This window comes from Eschrichtius robustus, chromosome 5 (assembly GCF_028021215.1).
Source record: "Eschrichtius robustus isolate mEscRob2 chromosome 5, mEscRob2.pri, whole genome shotgun sequence".
NCBI lineage: Eukaryota > Metazoa > Chordata > Mammalia > Artiodactyla > Eschrichtiidae > Eschrichtius > Eschrichtius robustus.
In genome coordinates this window covers 29,856,409-29,869,348 of record NC_090828.1, presented here as the reverse complement: position 1 = coordinate 29,869,348, position 12,940 = coordinate 29,856,409, and the positions used below count along the sequence as shown (strand labels likewise).

Below are 12,940 nucleotides of genomic sequence, written 5' to 3'. Positions count from 1 at the left end.
TTACAGAATCATCCCAAAGAGTGAATCGTGATGGAGAAAGCATAATTTATCAATGAAATCTTCTTCTGCATTGCAGGGTGGAGAGCACTGTTATTACCATGGAAACATCAGAGGTATCAAGGACTCCAGGGTGGCTCTGTCGACCTGCAATGGACTTCAGTATGTGGGACTGTCATTGGGAGAATGAACTTGGTTTCATCCATTCACCCTTTGCATCTTGTCTTTCATAGTTATTTTAGTGACTCTTCTGTACCAGTCCTGGGTTAGAGAGTGGATGTGGAGTCATGAACAAGGAGGGCAAAGTCCCTGCTCTCTTAACACATAGAGTTTGCCGGTGATTTAGAGATTAAACAAATGATTATACAGATTATTATTTAATTGCCATTTTGGTGGGTACTGTGAAGGGGAAGGACAGGGACTTTTGGGATGACCGACCCTAGTCCAGAAAGGTTTCCCAGAGGTATCCCACAGAGGAACTATCACTCAGCGTAACCTAAGGATAAGCAGGAGGTGGCCAGGCAAGGGTGGGGTTCGAAAGAGAGGAGCCCATGCTTCGGCTTTCAGGCAGGCTCTTAAAAAACATCTGTAGGTGCCTTTTAGACTCGAACACAGTAACACTTCATGTAAAGGTCTGTTGTGGCTATGTGATGAAAGGGATCTTGAAAATCCTGTCTCCACACTTTATAAAAAATCCTGTGTCTCTCAAAATTAAATGTGATTTTCAACACAGAGTCTTAATGGAAATTCGCAATTTGCAAGCATAAAGATACTTCTGTTTGCCTCTTCAGAATCAGATGGTTTTAGCTTTTTCTTACACATGAAGAACCTATTTTCTCACAGATGATACTGGATTTGCATAACAAATTTGTGCTAGTTGTACATGGTTCTGTAATAATAACTTGAGATACTGGAACAGCATGAATAGTTCTATCCCAGTTTAATCTTCTTATCTGTCCATTTAATTTCAAAAACTAATTATGCCAGGTATAATGTGTATGCTCTTGGTGTACACTTTTTACACTCTCTGTAGCCTATACGCTGTCTAGTGCAGTGCTGGGACCACAGTGTGATTCCATGCAGGTGTGTGAATTTGATTTGGGACAGTATAAAGGTATTTATTCAGATACACTCTTTATTTTTAAAGACATACTATGTGTGCTATATTTGTTAACTGTCTCCTCCTGTGGTTTCTTTTCATAGTGGTATGTTTGAAGATAATACCTTCGTGTATATGATAGAACCACTGGAGCTGGTTCATGATGAGGTGAGTCTGAGCTGGTTCATGATGAGATGAGTCTGACTGTGACATCAGTTTCCTTATGGTTTCCTTTTCCTTACTTTTCCAGCATCTTTGTTTTTGAGGAATAAAGAGACAATCCGGTAGATTTCAAAGTGCATTTATCTATAGCACCTTATTTCACACTTGGACTGATACCATGAGTTTTGAAGCTTAAGTTACACATCCCAGGCCACATGCCAGTAAGGCATGGTAAGAGGCATCAAACCTAGGTTTTCTGAAGCTAAGACCAGTTCTTCCCAGTCTACTGAAAGAGCAGAGAGGATGCTTTATTTTGTACTGACCACCTTGTTTTCCTTTAAGCTAGCTTTTATTCTCACGGTCTTTAGATAATTGTATGACTGCAAGCAAGTACATAACTTTTGTGAGTCTAAGAATCTTCAGTGGGGAAATCTGTGGGTTGAACTATGATTACATTATACAATATTAGTTTTCTTTTGAGATAGGGGAGAAAATAATGTTAGGAGTCATGTATAGGCCAGCAACCTAGATAAGAAATCAAGAAGGCATTATGCTGAGTGAAATAAATCAGCCAGGGAAAAACAAATACTATATAATTTCACTTACATGTGGAATCTAAAAAAACTGAACTCATGTAAACAGAGAATAGATTAGTGGTTACCAGAGGCCAGTGGGGGAAATGAGTGAAGGTTGTCAAAAGGTCAAACTTCCAGTTATAAGATAAATTCTGGGGATGTAATGTACAACATGTAACTATCGTTAACAATACAGTATTGTATATTTGAAAGCTGCTAAGAGAATAGATTTTAAAAGTTCTCATCACAAGAAAAAAATGTGTAACTATGTGAGGTGATGGATGTTAGCTAAACTTACTGTGGTGATCATTGTGTAATATATACATATATCAAATCATTATGTTGTACACTTTAAACTTATCCAATGCTATATTTCAATAAGATCTCAATAAAACTGGAAAAAAAGTAAATCATGTACTCTAATCATATTGCTCACTAATAGAAGGCAACCAAATTTAATATATATATATTAAAAAATATTGTAATGAAGGCTTTCTACATACTGGGTAGTATTTTAGGTGCTGGGGATACAGTGGTGAACAAAATAGACACAGAGCCTGAGCCTAGTAGGGCTTGTAATCTACAGTGGCAGAGACAGGAATAAATAGGTGAATAAGTAATTGCATATGGTATGTTAGATAGTGCATGCTAAGGAGAAAAAATGAAGCCAGGAAAGTGGAGAGGAGAGTTAAAATTTATATTTTAACACACAATGAGGTGGTGAGTTTTGAATGAAGACCCTCAGGAAATTAGGGGGCTGGAAAAGCATTGCAGGAGAAGAGCAAATGCACAGGCCCTGAGGCAGGAGTATTCCCAGTGTGTTCTAGGAACTGTGAGGAACCCAACTAGGTTGGAGAGGAGCAGACAGGGGAGGATGGTAGGAGGTGAAGGCACTAAGAGGTAACAGTAGGGGAGTCATATCAGTGAAAAGAACTGCTAATGGGAAAAGAATATTTTGAAAGTGATAGAGTCAGGATATTGCAATCATTGATGGGGAGCAGAAAATGTTTTTTTTTTAATCTTTAGAGATTTCAAATGTAGACAAAATAATTTTGAGACAGGAAACAGTCATTCAGTCTATTGACAAGAACAGTTGACAAACGTTTATTTTCTTTATGTTGCTGTGTATGTATGAATATGGGGTAATCTCAAATTTGAGGCAGAAAAGTCATTAAGTTTTAAATGTTTTATGTTTGAATAAACCAGTATTATTTTTCAACTAGTAATTATAAAAATTACCAGATAATGAAGACCATCCCACCTAGATAAAGACATTTTCATTAAGTAAAATATTTTTCCCCTACTCCAATTGTAGGTAGATAACCTGTACACAGCAAAATTATTTGACTCATACAGCAAAAAATTGACTTTGATTTCTGGCATTGATTAATGGCCCTGTGAATCTAAAACAAAACAAAACAAAACAAAAACAGAAACAAAGAACAAAACAAAAAACCCAAAATAACAACTCCCTAAGCCTTGAGTTTTTAAATAGGTAAAATGAGATAATTTTTTCATTACATCCCTAGTAGGACAATTTTACACATTTGATGAATTAATAAATATATGTGACTATGTCTATTAAACTCTTGAAGAGATTTATAAACTGTTATTATCATAATGTTTAAAGCATTGGTTTTGCATTGTTAAACCCATAATCATATTCTTTAGGAGCTGATTGTTATATACTTCATGCCTTTTCTTTTTTGCCTTCCTTTTTTACTGCCTGACTTTCATTCATGATGTAATGATTACATAATCATGTAATGATTTATCCTCATTTTCTTCATGGGTAGAGGGAAAGGAACAGTGCTTGAAACTTTAAATTAGTTTTTAAAATTATGTTGCTAGTTGTGAGTTTCATCACTCTATGTATCTTTCTTTTCACCTGATACCAGAATTAAGAGTTTAGTCTACTTGAATTTAGATTTTTTTAAAAAATACAGTCCATTAAAAAAAAAATATTATTTATTTATTTAGGCTGTGTTGGGTCTTCGTTGCTGTACGCGGGTTTTCTCTAGTTGCGGCGAGCAGGGTCTACCCTTCGTTGTGGTGCGCGGGCTTCTCATTGCGGTGGCTTCTCTTGTTGCGGAGCACAGGCTCCAGGTGCACGGGCTTCAGTAGTTGTGGCGCACGGGCTTAGTTGCTCCGCGGCATGTGGAATCTTCCCGGTCCAGGGCTCGAACCTGTGTCTCCTGCATTGGCAGGCAGATTCTTAACCACTGCGCCACCAGGGAAGTCTGAATTTAGATTTTTGATGTTTAGTTTATTATTATTAATTTTAGTATGCTTTATAATAAGTCCAGTAATATGGATCTAGTATTTATAGTAAGAATTCATGTTATTTCTCAAGTAATAAATAAAGAGCAAAACTTTTCATTATTGTAAGTCTTTTATGTAATCTATTAAGAACACTTTTTAAAATAACTTTTCTGATTATAAAACACTGTAAGGAATTTGGAAAAGCAAATTAAGCAAATACTTAACCAAGTAGTAATTATCCATCATCCCATCCCCCAGAGATAACTTCTCCTCACCTTTCAGTGTACATTCTTCCAGTTTTTCAATGATATGTTCCCATATTTTCAAAAATAAATTGGATCATTATTTTGTAATATAATTTTAACTCAACAATGTATCTTTCTGAGCCTCAATATTTTAATTTGTAAAATGGGGATAAAATATGCACGTATGGAGTTCTCTTGTGAGGATTAAATTGGCTGACACATACTATGCACTCAGTAATGGAAGCTAATAGTAGTGATGGAAATAAGACTTTTCTAAAAGTGTAGTATCTAGGGCAAAGGATATGAATATTTTCAAGATTGTTGATAGAATTGCTACATTTCTCTCTGAACTATGCTACCAATTTACTCCTACCAGCAGTGTGAAACTGTTTTGCCTTGCAACTATAATTGACTAGAGTTATCATAATTTTTAAACCTTTGCCAACGTGATGTCAGTAATTGGTATATCTTTTTATTTGCATTTTGAAGGAGTGTTCAAGTAGTATTCACCTTTTAAAAAATATATTCATTGCCCATTTGTGTTTTTTTCTTGTGAATTTCCTATTCATGGCTTTGAAGAAAGCCAAGGTTTAAGAGTAGCTAATGAAACTATGCTTTTATCTAAACTGGGGCAATTGGATGATGCTCTATTTTATTTAAAATTCAAGTTTCAATAAACCGTCTACTTTTCATTTTTGATAACTAACACATCAGCATATAAATGTTTCCATTTTAGGAAAGATATTAGAGAAAGTGCTAACACTGTTCCGTAGAGGTGTGATCACATCTTGCTTTTTAATTGACTACAATTGTTTTTGTTTCAGAAAAGCACAGGTCGACCACACATAATCGAGAAAACCTTGGCAGGACAATATTCTAAGCAAATGAAGAATCTCAGTAAGTTTTAATTAAGGAAGCCACTCTATTTTATGTGCTAGGAGCCTTGACTTGGAGCTCAGTGGACATGCAGGCTTGTTGGGAAATGGAGTAGGTTTGAGATCTGGCGTGAGCAGTGTGGGTGGGCAGTGGAGTGAACTGTGGCTTTCATGTAATGAAGCATGGAGAGCCATTTCTGATGGAAAGACTGAAATATGAAGCCCAGAAGTAAAGCTGTGTTAGGAACTGGAGAGTGTGGCCAGATTTAACAGAGTGATTTACAGGGAGGTTCATCCTTAGATTCTCCTGGAAGTTTGCTGCTCTTTAACCAACTTGTAGTGTCTTATGCTCTCGTCCTGTGGCATCTCAAGCATGCTGATTTGGCAAAAGCTTCTTTTGGATTATTGGAGTATGTGATGTTACTTCTGTATATTAATACCCAAAATCTTTAGTAATTTATGCAAAAGCTTATGCCAGACATTATTTTTAATTCTAAAATGAATTAAGCATAGTAGAATTCTTCTAAATTTTCAGATATCCAGGGTCAGGTGGTTGTAGATGAAGTACGCATATTCCAAGGAGTCTTGAATAGCTCGTAAAGTTTTTCATGAGGTTTGGAAGAAAATTATACCTTTGAATTATATTAATATTTGTGACTATGAAAATGTGAAATATTTAATGATTGGCGTGCTTTTTTCACCTTAGTTTATTTATTTATTTATTTTTTCACCTTAGTTTATTTTGATTTTGAGATGACAAATGCTATCAGTGCTACTATTCCTTCATAGAATATTTAAAAAACATTCTCCCATTGAAATGCAGTCAAACATAAATTTTGGTATTCTTTTTCTTTTGCACAGGTATGGAAAGCAGTGACCAGTGGCCCTTCCTATCTGAATTACAGTGGTTGAAAAGGAGAAGGAAGAGAGCAGTGAATGTGAGTGTGGCGTTGAGTCGTAGGTGGGGCTCTTTCACTCAAATTGTGTGCCTGTCATCACACTGTGGCTAAGTGTACCTAAAACGGTTTAGATTTGGGCAATTTCCTCTTACAAACAAAACCCAAAACCAAAATACCCTATGATTTGAGTCTTATGGGCATGGTGCTTTTTATTCAGCTTTCCCTGTAAGTGATATAAACTGATTTTGATGTTCTATGAACCCTGAAGGCATCTGAAGAATGTATTGTTTTAGCTCTGTTTTCAAAGCATTTTTCGTATGAAAATTGCAGTGCATTTTTTCTATTGAAAGTAGAGCAGGCTTTCTATTTGTTTATTTTTTTCTGGTATGACTTATCATATGAAATAATCTACTAACAAAAAAGTAGGGGAAGAGTTAGGTTTTGAAATGTTGACTAATCATGCTTATTTGTATTTCTTTTCAAATTAAAAACAGTTATACCACACTTAGAAGCTGGATGTGTTTTTCTGAACAGAATAAATCTCTTTGACCATTAGTATCATGATAGTTACTAAATAAGAATCATGTAATTATATAATCAACAACTGTCATAGAGCTCCCATGTATTGATAAATGTATAGGGGCTTTGTAACTGAAATTATCTTCCTAGTCTATTTCATAATAGATTAGAAAGCTGTAATGATGGGGACTGTTTAGTAATTACATCGTGAATGCTATGTAACCGAAAATTAATTCCACGGCATATAGATTACATGGTAATTTGCTAGATAACTTAATGAGTAATTATACTGAAAATTGCACACTTTAGATAATGTTTTGCTGAATGTACTTTTGTGAAAAAATTAGACCACCAGCCATCAAAAACTTGGTTGTAGGTCAAATCGTCCTCTCTTTTACGAGCCTGCTCTTTGTATTATGGTGATTATGGAAACAATTTTTTTTAACTTAGAGATCTCTTTTTGCCTACTCTTGAAGATGCAGTTGGTAATAAGTTTTATATAGGCTATTGATGTTTCACTACAGCCCACCCCTATCAAATACAACTGATCAATGATCATGTACTCTTCCAACTATGAAAAAGAAATAAAAGTCCAAACGACAGCTAAAATCCTTAGCTCTTGCTCTTAAAGGATTATCTAGTAGTAATCAAAATTTAGAAGAATTCAGAATATTGTAACTGTCAACATTTGTTCCTTTGAGAAGTTGTGTGGTTAAGAATTAGTACATTATTATGAGAATTTCACTCCACTGAATTAAGGTTTCTATATGCTTACATTGGTACCTGTTCCAGATGTACTGTGCTATTCTTATTAAAGTTTTGTGCAGTTTTTCTTTGAAGTTTTGAGTAGATGTGAATATTTTTATCGTATCTTAATGCCAAAGAAATTGAGATTTATTTATTTTAACAGAATTACACTGAACATTTTTCTCTAGAATATTTTTACATATAAAAATCAAATAAAAACAACATGAGCTCTCTCTATCTGGATGAATACTTTAATGATAATTAAATACAGTTCTTTTCTGAATACTTGTATGTTTACCCACACTTTACAGTCACTTTTTTTTTCATTTCCCTGAGCAAGTTTCTTTGAGGATGTTCATAAAGTGAGCAGCAAAGAGTTCTTCTGAAATTCAAAGTCAGTCTACCACTTAACAGTCAGCATCAGAGATATTTTCTATCAACCACCATTCTGACCACATATTTTTATTTTCCACAGCCATCTCGTGGTGTGTTTGAAGAAATGAAATATTTGGAACTTATGATTGTTAATGATCATAAAACGGTAAGAATATAGAATCAATGAATTTTAGATCCGACAGCTTACTTAAGAAAGAATAATAATCTTTTGTTAACTTCTGTCAAAATAAAATGTGATTCAGTGCTTAAAAGACATATGAAAACAATTATTGTCCTCCATTGGCCCTTCTTGAAGATAAAGTAGGAACTTTCTTAACCATACTCTGCTTAACCATTTCCCTTATAAAATATCTTGGTTGATACCATATGACCCAGCAATCCCACTATTGGGCATATACCCAGAGAAACCGTAATTCAAAAAAACACATGCACCCCAATGTTCATTGCAGCGCTATTTACAATAGCCAGGACATGGAAGCAACCTAAATGCCCATCGACAGAAGAATGGATAAAGAAGATGTGGTACATATATACAATGGAATATTACTCAGCCATAAAAAGGAATGAAATTGGGTCATTTGTAGAGGTGTGGATGGACCTAGAGAGTGTCATACAGAGTGAAGTAAGTCAGAAAGAGAAAAGCAAATACCGTATAATAACGCATATATGTGGAATCTAGAAGAATGGTATAGATAATCTTAGTTACAAAGCAGAAATAGAGACACAGACTTAGAGAACAAATGTATGGATACCAAGGGGGAAAGGGGTGGGGTGGGAGGAATTGGGAGACTGGGATTGACACACATACATTACTGATACTATGTATAAAATGGACAACTGATGGGAACATGCTGTATAGCACAGGGAACTCACCTAGTGCACTGTGGTAACCTAAATCGGAGGGAAGTCCAAAAGGGAGGGGATATCTGTATGTGTATGGCTGATACATTTTGTTGTGCAGTGGAGGCTAACACAACATTCTAAAGCAACCATACTCCAATAAAAATTAATTAAAAAATATTAGAGTTAAAAAAATATCTTGGTTGAAGCCTAGAGCATTCTGAAGGGTCTTGGTCAATACACTATTTGCTAGTATAGTTGTATCCACAGAGGCAGATGGCCGACTGAATCCATTGTAATGTACTGCACCAGATTATATAAGGCTCTTGAGCATCAGTGGATTTTGGCATCTTTGGGGCTCCTGAAACCAATCCCCCTCTGATACTGAGGGACAGCTGTGTACTCAGTACTTGTGCCGTGCTGGTAAATGTTTAATACCTGGCTCTCTGAAAAAAAGCCTTGATTTATAATGTTTGTTTATATCCATGGTGTAAATACTCCCACCGTGGCTGATTTCAGGCTACCAAAGTGAGGTCATTAAATGAGGACCTGGGAAAAGATGCATCCAGTTGAATCCTGAACTGGTGGGAGCTGGCTCCAGCAACCCACTGCCCCACTTTCCAAACTGTTTAGGCCACTTGTAATTTTTGTTGTAATTACATAATTTAATTTTTTAAATTGTATAAACTAAGACAAAGAGTAATTTGCTTTATGAAAACTAAGTTACATCTCTGGAGAGACTTTATAAAGGTGAGACTCTTAAGACATACCTAAGAGTCAGGTATAGGTGAAAAACTTGTGAAAGATTGCAGCAAAAATTCTGATTGCTTTGCAAATATCTTGAAGTCCTTGTTTTTCTTTAAGGAAATCAAAATTAGATTAGTAGACTATAGAATAAGGTTGTGTTTCATACAAAAATGAAAAAGTGAAATTCTAATCAGTAGAAAAGACCTTGAAACCATACATTTTTTAAAATGATGATTTAATTTATATATAAACTTCTGAGTCTCTACTTTAACAGGTGTTTTCTATTAATTACCAAACACTGGCTCAATTATGCTGAACAAGAAGTTATGCAATAGCATACCTCTTAGTATGGAATGCAGATTTATTTTCTGTACCAGTAGCTTTCAAGTACATTGCTTGAGATATGTCGGTAAGAACCAGAATTATTGGAATTACATACAATTAAAAAAAAAGAATTACATACAATTTAGGACAGATCTTCCCTGATAGGAAGGAAAACCAAATGGATGGGTAGCCGTTTTAGATAATGAAGGCTAAAATATGAGTTTCTGATGGACATTAATTTCCTTGAAACCCCAAGATAATTTTTTCATCTGAATTATTTTTGTTGATTGGGACATTGAGATTTTGTCCAGCTACTTCTCAATCCTTAACATTGTGGCATGTTGTGAAATTATGGCTTTAGAAGGTTAAACTTTTTCCAACATCCAATATATACTTTTAGAGTAGTGAAAATAATTAAGATATATACAGTGCCTTTAAATTCACAACGTGCGTTCACATACAGCTGGTAATTGATAGAAGAATTCTCCAACCCATGACTTGTAATTCCAAATCTCTTGTTCTACCAAATCTCTATTAGGAAAATACATGAACCTATTAATCAGAGAGCAGATTTCAGTAACTATACAAATAGGAAATGATAATTTTTTAAACATTATATATATTTTGAATTTATTTGTAAATCTTTTAAAATGGGAAGCATTTAAATAATCTTGTCTTTATCTTATGAATAGTAAAATAATGCCCTCCTTTAAAATATTGTTTTTGTAAATAGAAATTTTCTAATATTATACCGTATAGTCTGTGATAAAGTTATGTTATTTAGACTACCAAATCTTTTAATGGTAAATTTTGGTAATTTGTTTTATTATTCTTATTAAAATGAGTGAGAACTAGGAATGTGTATACATCTATCTTTGAAACCAGATAAAACCCTGTAATTTGTACTGATAAGTTTGGAGGGAATACATGTTAGGAAATGAAAAAAAAATGAAAGCCTTTATTATTGAGTGATAATAATGCCTAAAGTAGAAAGAAATTACCTAAGAAGACTTCTATTGTTTTTTTTTAATTGAAGTATAGTTGATTTACAGTATTTCAGGTATACAACAAAGTGATACCGTTACACAGATTCTTTTCCATTATAGGTTATTACAAGGTATTAAATATAGTTCCCTGTGCTATACAGTAGGTCCTTGTTAGATTTCTACTATTTAAATAAATATTGCATCGATACAACAGAACTAAATAGATTCCTTTTCCTTTAAGACCAAGTTACACTCTAGTCCATAATAGTCCCAAATAAGTGTGTCATTTTATAAGAATTTTTTTTCTTTTGAGAGTTGAGAGAAGTTCTTTTTTAAAGGTGTGCTTTATATGAGATGAAGATAGTTTTTGAATTTGAATGCTTCAAAGAAGGGATGAATCAGAACATGGATCAGAGTACTTAAATTCATGTGTTGAAAGTAAAACTAAACTAGAATAATTGACATCTATTCTTAAATAACTGGAGATTTGCTATTGGATTTTAAAATGTCATCCCACTGACAGTACTCATTTTATAATCTTTGTGCTAGATGAGGCAGCACACTTATTTTGATAACTATCACCCTCAGGTTGAAAGTCAAGCTCTAATTTTAATTTTTTTCAAAAAGCAGATACCTTAAGGATTGTGTTTATTCAGACAGGAAAAGCAAATTTGGCCCTTTAAATGTAAATTATATTCAGTGATCGGAAAATGTGGAAATAAATTCTATCATAAATGGAGATTTCATGTTTTTCTTTGTAAAATTAATTCTCATTCATGAAGAAAGTAGAAACATTTGCCTACGTTTACATTCACACTTACCGCTTTAATTCAGAGTAACCTTTCAGAAAAAATGCAGATATCTTATTTTGAACAAGCATCATATATTATCAGTAGCTTTCAATTAGAAAAGAAAAATCCCTCAATTTTGTATAAAGCATTTTAGTAGCAGGCTGGCAGAGTCCAATTTGTGAGCCAATTAAAGCCTTATAGTGGTCTGCCAAACATTTCTTTGAGCCAATTCAGCTCAATATAAATATTAAAAACCTTATTCTATTAGAAAATTAGTTGAAATATTTTAAAGTGCATGAAAAACAAATGTTTTTCTTACATTGTTGCTATATCCTTATGTATATAGGTGCAAACATGAAAGGATAGCTCATATACTTTTTAATTTAAACCTCATTTGGTTTTCCTTATTTGAAAGCCACTATATTTTATAGGAACCCAACATATTATGATTTCTCATCAATAATCATGATTTACTAGAAGCATACATAAACTATTTTATATGACTTGTTAACTGAACAAGTTTTATCTCCTATGTCAACCCAGGGTAAACATTGAATTTCAGCTTTGTGATCTTGGATAAGTTATTTGTCCTCTCTGAGCCTCACTTTCCACATTTATAAAAATGGGGATAATAAAACCTACCTCACTGAGTTGTGAGGAGCAAGTATTTGTTGTAGGAGAAACACTAATGATAGACCCTAATAAATCCTAGGTACTCAATTATATGGAATTTCAAGTGAATAAATCTAGTGGTTATTCTTTGTCCTTATCGTACTTGCCTTCTCAGTAGCATGGGACACAGTTGATTACTCTTTCCTGTTTGAAACATTTTCTTAATCTTTCAGCTTCTATGACACAATATCTTTCTCACTTCACTGGCCATTTCTTCTTAGTCTTTTATGTCTGGCCTCTAGAGTTATGGGAGTGCCCCATAGCTTGATTTGGGGCTCTCTTTTCTTTCTATAACTCTTCCTCAAGTGATCACTTCCCATCTTAAGTCTTTAAAATATATCATGACTTAAATTCATCACTCTCAACTTTATACTCTAGCGTTCTGTGTTCCATAGTTCTATATTCAACTGCCTACTTGACATCTTTACTTCAGTATTGAATAGGCATCTCACATTTAACATTTCTAAATCAGAACTCTTGGTTCCCTAGTTCTAAACTGCCCTCCCCCAGTCTTTCTCATTATTTTAAATGGCAGCTCCCCCACCCCCAGCTATTCAAGTTCAAAACCTAGGAGTCATCTTTTTTTCTTCTCTTTCCTTACCTTCCAACATCCTATAATGATGTCCAGCCTTCATTATTTTTTAACCTGGACTATTGCAGCAGTTTCCCAACAGGTCTCTCTGCATGCATTCTTGACCCTTTCTAATTCACTCACCTCAGCAGGCAGAGTGATCTTTCTAAAAAGAAAACCAGAGGTAATTCTCTGGCGGTCCAGTGGTTAGGTCTCTGCGCTTCCACTGCAGT

The 12,940-nt window shown here is 34.3% G+C and overlaps 1 protein-coding gene across 1 annotated transcript in view; it reads left to right on the top strand.

Moving 5' to 3' along the window:
* Positions 1-12,940, top strand: part of ADAM23 (ADAM metallopeptidase domain 23) — a 161,128-nt gene that overhangs the window by 97,907 nt on the left and 50,281 nt on the right. Inside the window, exons 5-9 of the mRNA XM_068543812.1 lie at positions 77-159; positions 1,201-1,264; positions 5,165-5,237; positions 6,077-6,153; positions 7,856-7,921. Coding sequence (XP_068399913.1) covers positions 77-159; positions 1,201-1,264; positions 5,165-5,237; positions 6,077-6,153; positions 7,856-7,921 — 363 coding nt within the window. The remainder of the gene's footprint in view (positions 1-76; positions 160-1,200; positions 1,265-5,164; positions 5,238-6,076; positions 6,154-7,855; positions 7,922-12,940) is intronic.